This window comes from Sorex araneus, chromosome 3, assembly GCF_027595985.1.
Source record: "Sorex araneus isolate mSorAra2 chromosome 3, mSorAra2.pri, whole genome shotgun sequence".
Lineage (NCBI taxonomy): Eukaryota > Metazoa > Chordata > Mammalia > Eulipotyphla > Soricidae > Sorex > Sorex araneus.
In genome coordinates, this window is record NC_073304.1 from 85,768,021 (window position 1) to 85,781,979 (window position 13,959).

Genomic DNA, 13,959 nt, shown 5'->3' on the forward strand with positions numbered 1-13,959 from the left:
AAGAACTGTAGAAATAAGTACCAGGAGGTTGACTCCATGGCTTCGAGGCTGGCCTCACGTTCCGGGGAAAGGTCAACTCAGAGAAGCGATCACCAACTACATTGTAGTCGAAGGCCATGTGGGGGAAGGGAGTTGCGGGCTGAATGAGGGCTAGAGACTGAGCACAGCGGCCACTCAACACCTTTATTGCAAACCACAACAGCTAATTAGAGAGAGAGAACAGAACGGAATGCCCTGCCACAGTGGCAGGGTGGGGTGGGGGGGAGATGGGATTGGGGAGGGTGGGAGGGACGCTGGGTTTACGGGTGGTGGAGAATGGGCACTGGTGAAGGGATGGGTTCCCGAACTTTGTATGAGGGAAGTATAAGCACAAAAGTGTATAAATCTGTAACTGTACCCTCACGGTGATTCTCTAATTAAAAATAAATAAATTTAAAAATTAAAAAAAAAAAAGACCCTGTTCCCTGGACCACAATCCAGCCTACAGTAGCGTCGTCCTCAGGTAACAAGAACTGGATCCAAAGAGTTCAGTATCCGTGCAGCAGATCTCCAGACGGGAAAAGTCCACGATACCAGGGATCTGTGGCATAGCTTGTATTCTACCTGTGGAATACAAGGCAGGCAATGTCATCACCACATATAGAAGAGGAAAAATGAAGGTTAGAGAGATCATGTAGCTTAACCTAAGACTGCACACTTGTGTGGTGTGTGTGTATGCATGTCTGTGCAGCAAGATAGTTTTTATTGAAAAAAATTTACTTCAACATGAGGGGAGAGAAAGAGGAACATGTATTCAAGAAAGAGCATGAGCTTTTCTAGAGCGAAAAAAGGCAAACAAGCAAAGATACGTGTTTAAGGGAGAACATGAGCTTGGGAGAGCAAGTCGGTATAATTTCTTTTCTTTTTTTTTTTAGGTAGAAAAATATATTGGATAGTAGAAGAGAAAGAAAACTGAACTCCCCCTGTGGGGAGGAACTTAGTATAGTATATTATTTAAAGCCATAACTTTATTTTACAAAATTTTCTTTTTAAGGGTCATACTCAGTGCTGCTGGAGGCGAAAGCACCAAGAATACGGGACTGGGACTGAACTCAGGGTACCGCACGTGGTAGGAACAGCCATATCACCGGCCTTTTTTGCCTAGCTTTTTACAGAACTGGACTCCAGCTTTCCAAATTCAAAGGTTAGGCAGTAAATCGCTGGATCAGAGACCTAAAACTCAGGCTAAGTGCAAGACGAGGAGCTTGTCCGGGACAAGCAGAGGTTAATGATAACCTGGCCAGTTATCCCAGAAAATCAAATAAATGTAAGAGACCAAAGACATGGTGATATACTCAAAAAAATCAAAGAAATTCCGATTAAAATGGAAGTCGGAAGGGGGTCATTGGGCTCAGAGACTGGCTTGAGAACCAGAATGCAAAGAGCGCCGGCTGCTTAGATACTGGCCACACATAGGTAGCCAGAGCCCTGACGACTACAACTCCCACACTGCACCGCTACCTAGTGGCGTCACTCCGGGTAAACTACAAGCCCCAAAATGCCTCGGGCGAGAAGCGCGCGTACGGAGCAGCGAGGGGGTGGAGCCACGTCGTCCGCGCGGGACCGTTAAATTTGAAACTTGGCGGCCAGGGATGCGCCTCGAAGGTGCCTGGTGGGTGAACCCGGCCAGGCGCATGCTTCTGTCCCGCTGCATTCTCCGACCGTTTCGGTTCCTCTGAGCGCGGGTTGCAGAAGGAAGGCCGGGGCTTGTCTGCGAACCCGAAGCGAGTCCCAAGCCAGACCCAGACCCCGCGCCGGGAATGCTGGATGGCGGCGCCTAGGGGAGAAGGTGCGCTCAGGTATGCACGGGAGAAGGAGCGGCGGGAGCTGGGCAGGGGCGAGCGTGACCGTCGAGGCTGCGCCCCGGAGCAGGGCAGGGGCGGGAGAGCGTTCCCGGCCGGAGGCTCCTTCCTGGTGGAGTGGGGAGTGAGGGGTGGAGAGGCCGGCTCAGCGCCCACCTCTGTTGGAGGTCACCCACGTGAGCGCCCTGCAGCAACCGGCTCAAAGGCAAAGGAGGTCGGGGACCCCCGGGGGGCAGGGGGGGAACAAAGCGTTTGAAATTTGCAGTGTGGCCCGCCGTTTGCTCTTTCACCTTTGGAAGCGCCTTTATGGGAAAATGCTGATGGATTCAAAGGCGTTTGTAAATTGACCACCTCCAAAGAAGGGCGTGGTACTTGCAGGCTCTATCATGCCTGTAGCATAATTAAGAATCTTTAAAATAATAATAATAATAATAACAAAACAACAGCAACAAGAAAAAAACCATGTGCAGGCTTGCTGCTTTTAACCGTGTAAATCCTTATTAAGTGTTTGAGGTTGAAATTGTTTCCATTTTGTGACCTACAGTCCTTAGGTAAATGCCCTTGTACGACTTTCAAATCGATTGAGTGCTTGGTGCAGTTAATGAGATACAAAATCCCCCTACCCCATGATACACTTAACAGGCAGTGGGATGCAGGTGGCTCTAACCAACAAAGAACAGGATAAACTAAAATTCCTTAGGTGCTAGTGAATCCATTAAATAGGTCGAGTAACACAGTAGTGTACAGCTGTTTGGAATTTCGCATAGTTTTGAACCCGGGTTTTTACTGAGGAGGTGTCCTTTGGGTGAAGACTTGAAGGAAACTCAGGCATCTCCCTGGGGAGGATTAGAAATGTTTGCGGATGCAGCTGCACCTGACAAAGTAGCTGAGTGAAGTTGCAAAGAAGCGGAGTGAAAGGAGGGCGGAGTGAAAGGAGGGCGGGCGTTAAAAAAGGACTTGGCTTTGACTGTGATTGTGTTCCAAAGTCTCTGGTAGGTTTTGAGTAGATGAAAGACTCATTGATGTGGCCTGAGTTGAAGTGTGATGCCTTCGGCTGGAGCGAAAAGTTTGAAGACAGAACAGAATGCAAACAGGAAGACCAGTTTAGGGGGCTAGTGAAGGGATCCAGGGATACACCCCAAGGAGCCACAGTAGAAAAAGGATGTTGGTGGTGAGGAGAGGTATTGAAGAGAGGGGAGGAGCTTGAGAGAGGGTGTCCCGAGCAGCCCAGGTATTTGGAGAAGGGAAGGCTGGAGGTGGGAGGGAGCCAGATGCAGTTCACTCTGAAGCATCCAGTTGAGATCATTGTTATTTTAAGAGCAAGAGAACTTCAGATGAACTCAATAAATTTTATTCAGTGTGTACTAATGAGTGTCAGATCCTCTGCTAGATCCTGGAGACCCAAATGACAGGGTCCTTACATTTGCAGATTTTTCTATGAAGAACCTTAAAAAGATGTGAATAGTTACAACCTAAGTTGTTGCTCACTTAGAGTCTACCCTCTCAAAGGGAATTTTCGGCTCTCCTCTAGATTGAGATCATCACATCTTAACTTCATTCTACTTTGGAGATTTGTGCCTATCTGGGTTTTCATCCCAGAGATAATGTCGATGGGAAGTTGGCTGCTATCTGACCATTGCAGAACTCTGGAGTACGGAGTACAAAATAACATAAGAGCAATGCCTCAAAAAAGAGTTGTGAGGGGCTGGAGCAATAGCACAGGGGGTAGGGCGTTTGCCTTGCACATGACTGAGGGGGTGGGGCAACTGTAGCCATTAAACTGTTTTTGTTTATATGGTAGTCCTATATACACATGTGAATGCAGAGTTAACACATAATATGTATAACAAAGTATATGCTATATAATATGTACATAAAACAGGTTTGGGGCTGTTTTATTTTTTATCTTTGGGCTACATCCAGTGGTGCTCAGGACTTACTTGTGGCTCTGCTCTCGGGGATCTCTCCTGGTAGGTTCAGGGAACCATATGGCATGCTGGGAATCGAACCCAGGTCCACCGTGTGCAAGGCAAGTGCCCTGTAATCTTGCTCTGGAGCCCAGTTCTAATTTTAAGTTCAACTGGATGTGTCCGATTGTAGCTGCGCAACTGTTGCCTTTCCCTTTGATTTGCCAAATTTGTCTCCCCCCACCTTTTCTTTATGACAATGTTTATTCCCACAGCGTTTTGTCCAAAACCCTCGCCACATTCTTTTCTCCATTAGGTAGTACTACAGACACACACTTAAAACACCAGGTCACAGAAATGTTTAGAAACATAGGGGTATAGTACTAAAGCACCAGCCTGCCGTTTTCTACCCCAAGATCGTGAATAATCACTTCACTGAAAGTGTTGTGCAAGGCATGCACAACACTAGACGCCTGTTGGCAGGCGTCTAGTGACGTGATTGTGCTGGAGTGGTGTGGGATTGACTTTTGTTTCTCTCTTCTCAGCAAAGCCATGTCACTGGAGGGAGATGAATGGGAGCTGAGCAAAGAAAATGTTCAACCCTTACGACAGGGACGGATCATGTCCACACTTCAGGGAGCTTTGGCACAGCAAGAATCGGCCTGTAACACTACCCTGCAGCAGCAGAAACGGTTTGATTTCCCCCCCTTCCTTTCCCTCTGTTGGTGTTGCAGTGACTGTGTGTTGCGCGCGCGTGCGCGCGAGTGCACACACACACACACACACACACACACACACACACTGGGTTCTTTGATGGTGCTTGTTGAGGACTACTAAAGAATTGTATGACTTGGAGCTAGAATGATAGCACAGAGGGTAGGGCGTTTGCCTTGCATGCGGCCGACCCGAGTTCGATTCCCAGCATCCTATGTGGTCCCCCGAGCACCGCCAGGAGTAATTCCTGACTGCATGAGCCGGGAGTAACCCCTCTTGGGTATGACGCAGAAAAAAAAAAAATCGGATGGCTTGTTGTGTTACCAGGGATCCCAGACGACAGGACTGCTATAGCTGGGCACATGCGGGTACCATCACCAGAGGAGCTTAACAGCCTCGTGCAGGCACTTCTGTGGTTGAAGCGTCTCTGGGTCCCTCATTAAGTTGCAGGGAAGGATTGAGGATGGGGTTGTCCACATCCAGCCAATACTGGGGCCCCTCGTGTGGTGCCAGAGACCTCACCTGGGGCTCCCGCAAGCAGAGCATGTTCGCAGTCCTCTGAGCATCTTTGTCTTTGTTTGTTTGGATTGGGATCACACGTCGTGGTGCTGGGATTACTCCGGGCTCTTTGCTCAGGGGTGACTATGATTGGTGCTGGAAGTGGAGGGATGGGGAGCAGGCAGTGTTGGGGATCAAACCCTGGGCTTTCATGCAAAAGCATGTGCTCCAGCCCTTGAGGTATCTCCCTGGCTCCAAAGCTTTATGGTTTTATTGCAGAGAGGGTAATTTTTATTCTTGGCTTTTTGTGGCATTATACTAGATTCCCACTTGCCTGACTATTCCTTGCTTCTTATTGGCTTCCTACAGTATTTCGTGAACTCTATTCTTTGACCTGTTTTCCTCTATTCATAGTAAAATTTTCCATGGCCATTTAGCTATTTACTATTACTATTAGCCATTTACTATTCTAAATGTCTTTTTAGCTTAACCTGTTATATCTAGAGAAACGCTTCATATAATACATTAAATAGTGTGTCTCTATTTATAAATAACCTTCCCTTTTTCTAATCCATCTTGCTAATAGTATCAAAATTTATCTGAATGATGCACTGCTCACACCTTCATTTAGCTAGTAATGGCTTGACTTTCCCATTGAGTTACATCCCTGCCCCAAAGTTTTGTTATGTTTGGCTCCTGATGGAGCCAAAGGATGGGGGTGGGGGTGCATTTGTGGTGCCAGGGATCGAACCCAGGTCAGCCCCAGGCTAGGTAGGTACTATTATACTATCTCCTCAGCCCCAAATCATAGCTTTTTCAGCATATTTTTGTGTCTTTTTATGTTGCGTCCATCAGTCATATCTGTTCATTCTCGAATGGTGTTCCGTTTATTCATCAGTCAATGGCCATTTAGGTTCTTTCTTTTGCTGCATTCTTGTACAAGTCTGCTTTTGTGTGTAGTATTGGGAATTGAACTCACAGCCTCACACATACAGGGTAACTGCTCTACACTGAGGTGCATCCCTGGCCCTTGTACAAGACTTTGTGTGAACATAAACTTTTGTTTCTCTTTAGTGGGGATTATTGTATCAGAGAGTAAGTGTATGTTTAACTTTTTATGAAACTACCAGTTTCCCCAAGAGCGTGTAACATGTTCTACTTGTGCTGGCAGTGTCTGAGGGCATTTGATCCAAATCCACTCGAGCGTTTAATGTTGTCAGTGTTTTTTTCAATTTCACCGTTTTGGTGGGTATGTAATACTATCTTACTCTGGTTTTACTTCCCATTTTCCTGGTGACTGATGATAACGAGACTTTCACACGTGTTTACTGACCTTTTTATAACACACCTTGTAATACGGCATATTTGTTTAGATATCTTGTCTAGTTTTAAAATTAGATTGTAGGAAGTTTTTTTGTTTCGACTGTATATAATCCCTTTATCAACTGCATGTTTTGCAAATATTTGCTCCAAGGCAATTACTCACTATTTTCTTGGTGGTATTATCCTTTGTGTTTGGTTTGGGGCCCACACCTGATGGTGTTGAGGGGTAGTTGTTCCCGGCGTGGTCCTCTGGAGACTGAAGCGCCAGGGATTGAAACTGGGGCTTCAGTATGGAGAGCATATGCACGGCCCTATGGGCTATGCCCTGGCTTCTCACTGGTTTTTGTTATTGTTGATTTGGGGGGCAGGTCATACCTCATGGTGCTCAAGGGTTACTCCTGCTCTGACTTTGGAATTAGTCCTGGTGTGTTCAGGATATATGGGATGGCTCAGGGGGCTGTGTGGGATGCCAGGGATAGACTCTGAGTAAGCTGCATACAAAGTGCCTTACCTGATGTACCTGTCTCTCTGGTCACTAATTAGTTTTTTTTTTTTTTTTTTTTGCTTTTTGGGTCACACCCAGCAGCGCTCAGGGGTTACTCCTGGCTTTGCACTCAGGAATTACTCCTGGCAGTGCTTGGGGGACCATATGGGATGCCGGGGATAGAACCTAGGTCGGCCTCATGCAAGGCAAAGGCCCTACCCGCTGTGCTATCGCTCCGGCCCCACTAATTAGTATTTTTTAAAATGATTAGTGCTTATATTTTGCCCTCTAGGGGAGCTTTGGTTATTCCAAAGGTAATTTTTATGCTTTCTTACGGTTGCTTTGCCTTAGTTTTTGTGCTCATGTTAACTTTGTCTTAGGGCCATACCCGGGAGTGCTCAGTGCTTGGCCCTGGCTCTGCACTCAGGGATCACTCCTGGTGGGTTCAGGGGATCATATGGGGTGCCAGGGACGGGACCCAAGTCAGCTGCATGCAAGGCAAGCACACTGTGTTGCTCCAGGCCGTGCACGTCTTAAATTTTATTTCTACTCTTACTTACACTGGAATGATGCTAGTAGCACCAGGGACCTTGCAGGCTCATGCACTCAGGAATGACTCCTGGCAGTGCTCGGGGGACAATATGGGATCCTGGGAATCGAACCCAGGTTGGCCGCGTGCAAGGCAAACGCCCTACCTGCTGTGCTATCACTCTAGCCTCAAGGCTGGGACTTTTTGCTACTGAGCAGACACTTGTTTGTTTTCTGGGAGAAAGAATCCCAAAGGGTAGTGCACACATGCGGAACCACACGAGAGATCAGACTCACTGTTTCCCACTTACCAGACGGACACTCACTCCACCACTGAGCTGTCCCCGGGCCCCTCTGTTCATCCGCGCCCCCACCCCCATCCACACAATATTTGTATCTGATTATTCTACCTCCTTTTGTAGAGAGTTTTTTGTGTTTTATTTTTTCCTTTCACCACTGAATTGTTTCAAGACCCTTGTCAAAAAGCATTTCAGGGGCTGGAGCAATAGCACAGCGGGTAGGGCGCTTGCCTTGCACGCGGCCAACCCAGGCTGACCCAGGTTCGAATCCCAGCATCCCATATGGTCCCCTGAGCACCGCCAGGGGTAATTCCTGAGTGTAGAACCAGGAGTAACCCCTGTGCATTGCTGGGTGTGACCCAAAAAGCAAAAAAAAAAAAAAAAAAAAAAAAAAAAAGCATTTCAGTGCATACGTGTGGATTATTCCTGGACTCTATTCTGTTTGTTTGATCTAATTGTCTTTCGCCAATAACACATTATTTTGATTAACTTTACATAATAAGTCTTGAAGTCAGTGAGTTCTCTTAACTTTTGGTCTTGACATTGTTTTGCTTATTTTCAAGGCTATGTGCCTTTCCAAAAATATTTTTCAAGCATCTTGTCAGTTAGTAGAAGACAGACTGCTGGGATTTGGGTTGGATTGCATTGAATCTGTAGTAAACCTGGAGTATTGCTGATTTTTATAGTGCCTTAGATTTCTTTTATTCCTTTTTTTTTTGTAAACATTTTCATAGATAAAACCCCCATTATTTCATATTTCATACTTAAATCGTCCTTTTTATAACTGCTTCTTTTCCTCCATTTCCTATAGTAATGCTGTTTGAATTATCCTTCCTAAACTTTATCATAGATTAACTTCAAGTAAAGAACCAGGACTGAAGAGCCAGGGATAGTTGGCAGAGCACATTCTTAGCATGGGCATCCCTGAGTTCAATCCCTGGCACTTTATGGTCCCCTGAGTACCAATGCCCTGAGCACTGAACTGTCAGAATCATGCTGACCTAAGTACTGTTGGGTGTGGCTTCTATAAAAAACTGTAAATAAGGGCCAGGGCTAGAATAATAGTATAGCTAGTAGGCCATTTGCCTTGCACAGGGCCAACCCAGGTTTGATCCCCAGCATCCTGTATGGTCCCCTGAGCACAAAGCCAAGAGCATCGCAGGGGATGGCCCAAAACTGGGGGGGGGGGAAGGTAAATAAGGGCCAGAGAGATAGTCCAGGGGTTAATGTACTTGCTTGCCTGGCATGCGGCCATCTCCAGTTCACATCCTGGCACACCAAGCATGGTCCCTGCGCACCACCAGGAGTGATTCCTGAGCATCACACAATGAGGGTCTTCCCTGCCCCGGAAGAAAAGTAACCACACGAAGAATCAATGGTTGCTTAAGCAAATAGACGCCAAAGTCTTTACATTGAATGCTTGCCCCTCTTGCCGCTAGACATCTCCGTTTATTCCCATCATGGGCTTTACTTGACAGTTTGTGGATGGTTTGGCTTCTTCTGGATAAACTTTCCCACTATCACAACTTTATTTTTTTATTGATTTCTCTTTTTTTCTTTGGAAACACCCTCCCCAACTTTATTTTCCCCCAAATTTAGTATAACTCATCTTGGTAGCTTTAAAAAAAAAAAAAACCTTTATGATCCCTTCTTAGCAATTGTGAAATACTAGATAAATTTTCCCCCTCTGACCGAAAGTAGGGAGCAACATCCTCTGACTCCCTTGATTTTTTTTTTTTTCCAGGCTCCAAAGATAACCAGCCAAATTATACTAGATAACACTTAAAATCCAAACTAACTCATGGTCAGAGCAGAAAGGATCATGGTCAGTTCATGGCTATCCAGGCAAGATGCCTGTGGTGGTGCCCCTGTCCCAGCTGGGGGCCTCTGTAAAGGAACAACACTGAACTCTATTTTCTCCATTTACATTTTGTAATAAAGTTCCAAATCCTGTTCAGATTTCTTGAATTAGCCAAATGGGTTCAATTGTAGGCCTTTAGTAAAGACAGTGGTAGATAACTTGAACATTTTTTTTTTTTTTTTTTTTTTGCTTTTTGGGTCACACCCGGCAATGCACAGGGGTTACTCCTGGCTCTGCACTCAGGAATTACTCCTAGTGGTGCTCAGGGGACCATATGGGATGCTGGGATTCGAACCCGGGTCAGCCAGATGCAAGGCAAACCCCCTACCCGCTGTGCTATCACTCCAGCCCCGATAATTTGAACTTTTGAAAATGCAGGAGGCCCTGGAGGAATAGCCCGAGGGCTGAGTGCCTGCCTTGCAAGCGAATGGCCTTGAGTTCGAATCCCAGGTGTCCCACATGTGACTAATACCATCCTAGAAGTTGTGCTGGGTGTAATCCCTGGCACTGCAAGCAATTTCTAGCCACACCACAGCCACATGTGTATGATAGAGAAGAGATGTGACCCCTGGTGGGCCCCACAGATGACCAGATGCACAAGTCTTATAGCCTGGATGTATGAACTCCGGCAAGTGTGTGTGTGTGTGTGTGTGTGTGTGTGTGTGTGTGTGTGTGTGTGTGTGTGTGTGTGTGTGTGTGTGTGTGTGTGTGTGTGTGTGCACCCACCAGTGACCCACAGCAAGTGTGACAGCCATAACTCTGCCTCAACGAAGTTAAAGTCCCGCACTGAAGAAGTGCAATCCCCGGGGTGGGGGTGGGGCATTCTGAGTTGAGTGCCACCTGCTGTTAATCCCCCATGTGCCCAGCAGCTAAACATGCTGAAGCTACACACAGGCAGCTGTGTGTGCAGCCCCTGGTCCTCACAGCAGCAGCCTTGACAGCAAGGATGACAGCAAGGGAGGGGAGAAGAAATAATAAAATATATATATACATATATATGTACATATATATTTTGTGTGGGCGGGGGGAGGCTGGAGCGATAGCACAGTGGGTAGGGTGTTTGCCTTGCACACAGCCAGCCCAGGTTTGATCCCTAGCATCCGATATGGTTCCCCAGTACCGCCAGGAGTAATTCCTGAGTGTAGAGCTAGGAGTAACCCCTGTGCATCACCAGGTGTGACCCAAAAAGCAAAACAAAACAAAACAAAACAAAAAATTGTGACTTAAAAAAAAAAGGGCCAGCAGTAGAGCTTTTGCCTTAATGTTTGAGGCCCTGGGTTTGAGCCCCAGTGCACAAAACAGGGGATACCTATATAAAGTTTATGTGATTGATTCATCATTTGTATGCTTTGTCCTATTAGAGCTCAAATTACTTTATGGGAACTTTTATTCGTTTTTAGAGAAGGGGGTGGCTTTGGCCTATACCTGACAGTGCTTGAGCTATTCCTGGCTCTGTGCTCAGAAGTGATAACTGGCAGTGCTCAGGGGACCATGTGGTGCTAGGGATTTGAACAAGGGTTGGCCATATGCAAGGCAAGTGCCTTACCTGTGGTTCCTTCTCTCTGGCCCTAAACTTCGATTTAATATGTCTTTTCCATATATTGTCTTGGAATTTGTTTCTCAAGTTTCTATGTGATTTATTTTCTCTGTTGTCAGCAAAATTCTGCTTATTTGTGTTTTTGGATTTTTTTCTCCCCTCCCAATCCCCCCTTAAAAATAATTGGGGGGCTGGAGCAATAGCACAGCGGGTAGGGCGTTTGCCTTGCACGCGGCCGACCCGGGTTCTAATCCCAGCATCCCATAGGGTCCCCTGAGCACTGCCAGGGGTAATTCCTGAGTGCAGAGCCAGGAATAACCCCTGTGCATCACCGGGTGTGACCCAAAAACCAAAAAAAAAAAAAATTGGCTCTTTGGGTCACACCCAGTGATGCTCAGGGATTCCTCCTGGGTCTGCACTCAGGAATTATTCCTGATGGTGCTCGGAGGACCATATGGGATGTCACAGATTAAATATGGGAGAGCCATGTGCAAAGCTAATGCCTTAACCACTGTGCTATCGCTCCAGCCCTTTCTTTTAGTTTAACCCACAGATCAACTAGCTCAACTCAATTTGATACTGCTTACGAATAAAAGAGAGACAATAAATACTTATTTGACTGTTCTCACTGTTGCTTATGATATCATTTTCTGTTTAAATTTCAGGGACTTTGAATCCGAAATTCGATTTTACTCTGGAAGTGACCCTCTGGATGTTTGGGATAGGTGGGTCTCTTTTATGGACTAACGACAATTTACCAGACAAGTCTTTGAGGCATTGCGTCTCAGAGTGGGGCCTGTAGACCACTATGTCAGAATAGAAGGTGGTGTTCTGGGGGCCCAGAGAGCCCGAATAATTATAGTGTATCTTTTTGAGGTGCTCAGCACTGAAAGCGTTGAACTCCACCTCTAACCCCCAGCCCCATTATTTCCCAGAGTTATGGTACAGACACTTGGAAGAATTTGAGGACTGCAGTCTTAGGGCTTGTCACCAAAAGCTTCTAAAGAGACATTCAATATATTAGCTATTTCTGTTTAAAGAAATCTAGAATGGGGGGGCTGGAGTGACAGCACAGTGGGTAGGGCGTTTGCCTTACACACGGCCAACCTGGGTTCGATTCCCAGCATCCCATATAGTCCCCCGAGCACTGCTAGGAGTAATTCCTGAGTACAGAGCCAGGAATAACCCCTGAGCATTGCTGGGTGTGACTCAAAAAGCAATAAATAAATAAATAAATAATTAAGAATGGGCCTTAGATCAGAGGGGGGAAATACCAAAGTACCCATTAAACTTTAAAAGTGTTTTCTTTTCCGTTCCCTTCAGGTATATTAACTGGACTGAGCAGAACTACCCTCAGGGTGGGAAGGAGAGTAATATGTCAACATTGTTAGAAAGAGCTATAGAAGCACTACAAGGAGAAAAACGGTATTATAACGATCCTCGGTTTCTCAATCTCTGGCTTAAGTTGGTAAGTTTTTCTCGAGTACCGTGTGAGTTTAAAGTATTGAGGCTCAGGAGAGATGGCTCAGGGTGCCGGAGCCGAGGCTGGGACATGTAAAGCCCTGAATGCAGCTCCAGACCCTGAACCGCCAGGTCCATGCCGCCAGCCTCGCCTTGTTGAAATGGATCCTATTTTTAAAAATGCAACAGAGTTTTTCTAGAGATAAGCTAGTACTTCAGAAATGTCAGAACCTGAGAGGTCAGTGGCTACTACACTTTCAGTAGATGCCTTAGTCTTTGTTAAATTAAGTCTACTTTTTTTTTCTTTTTGGGTCACACCCGGCGATGCATGGGGTTACTCCTGGCTCTGCACTCAGGAATTACCCCTGGCAGTGCTCAGGGGACCATATGGGATGCTGGGAATCAAACCCGGGTCGGTCATGTGCAAGGCAAACGCCCTACCCGCTGTGCTATCATCTCTCCAGCCCCAAATTAAGTCTACTTTAATAAAGACTTTTTATTAGGAGGGATCACCCTCATCAGAGTGAACCCAGAGCCAGGAGGTAGTGCTTGCCTTGACACATCCTACCCAGTCGATCCCCAGGCTCCCTCTAGGAGTGATTCCTGAGTTAGGAGTGGGCCCTGAGCACAGCCGGGTGTGGCTCCAAAACAAGAACCAAAGAGTGATCACAGGGCCTGCTTCTCTCTCCATGGGAGTAGTTATTTGTTTATCTTAAATATCACTGGGTCATGCTCCTGTTGGAGGAGAAGGAGGCCACTAGAGCCTGGGGGAAAAGCTGTTTTAGAGGTGATTCTGTATCTTCCCTGTTTTGAGAATCACCATCAAAAAGTGATGTGATGTTGGGACTGGAGCGATTGTACAGTGGGCAGGGCGTTTGCCTTGCACGCAGCCAAACTGGATTCCATCTCCATATGGTCCCCTGAGCACCGCTAGGAGTGATTCTTGAGCACAGAGCCAGGAGCAATCCCTGAGCATCACCAGGTGTGGGCCAAACCAAACCTGGAACTCAGGCGTGCAGAACCTGCGCCCTCTGCACCACCTCCCTGGCCCTGATGTTCAGTTGGCTTTTTCTCTTTTTCGCTTTTCTTGTATTTTTAAGAGTTTCTTTACCCTTTTTTTTTCCTTTACCTTTTTTTTTTAAAAAAAAAAAAGTTTGGGGTCACACCGACCTGAGCTGAGCTCAGGGCTTACTCCCAGCCATGTGCTCAGCAATCCCTCCCAGTGGGGCTCAAAGGAACCAATTACGACGTTGGCAGTTGAGCTTGTTCCAGGCGACTGCAAAGGCAAGTGCCTTAACCCCTGTACTATCTCTCTAGCCCTAGTTACTTGTTACAAAAGAGGCATTTATTATAAATAAATAATATATTTGATTTAACTTTAATTTATTACAAATACTTACAATTACTCTTAGAATACTTAATTATTACAAGAGGTAATTTATTATAAAAGGCAGTATTCTAAGACTGCGAAACAGTTTGTTAGCATGAAGACTACTATTCCAAGTA

The 13,959-nt window shown here is 46.3% G+C and overlaps 1 protein-coding gene across 1 annotated transcript in view; it reads left to right on the forward strand.

The window, feature by feature from the left end:
- The first annotated feature begins 1,397 nt into the window (after positions 1–1,397).
- BUB1B (BUB1 mitotic checkpoint serine/threonine kinase B) overlaps positions 1,398–13,959 on the forward strand; it is a 58,173-nt gene continuing 45,611 nt past the window's right edge. The window contains exons 1-4 of the mRNA XM_004609765.2: positions 1,398–1,838; positions 4,294–4,440; positions 11,658–11,717; positions 12,316–12,460. Coding sequence (XP_004609822.2) covers positions 1,807–1,838; positions 4,294–4,440; positions 11,658–11,717; positions 12,316–12,460 — 384 coding nt within the window. The 5' untranslated portion in view covers positions 1,398–1,806. The remainder of the gene's footprint in view (positions 1,839–4,293; positions 4,441–11,657; positions 11,718–12,315; positions 12,461–13,959) is intronic.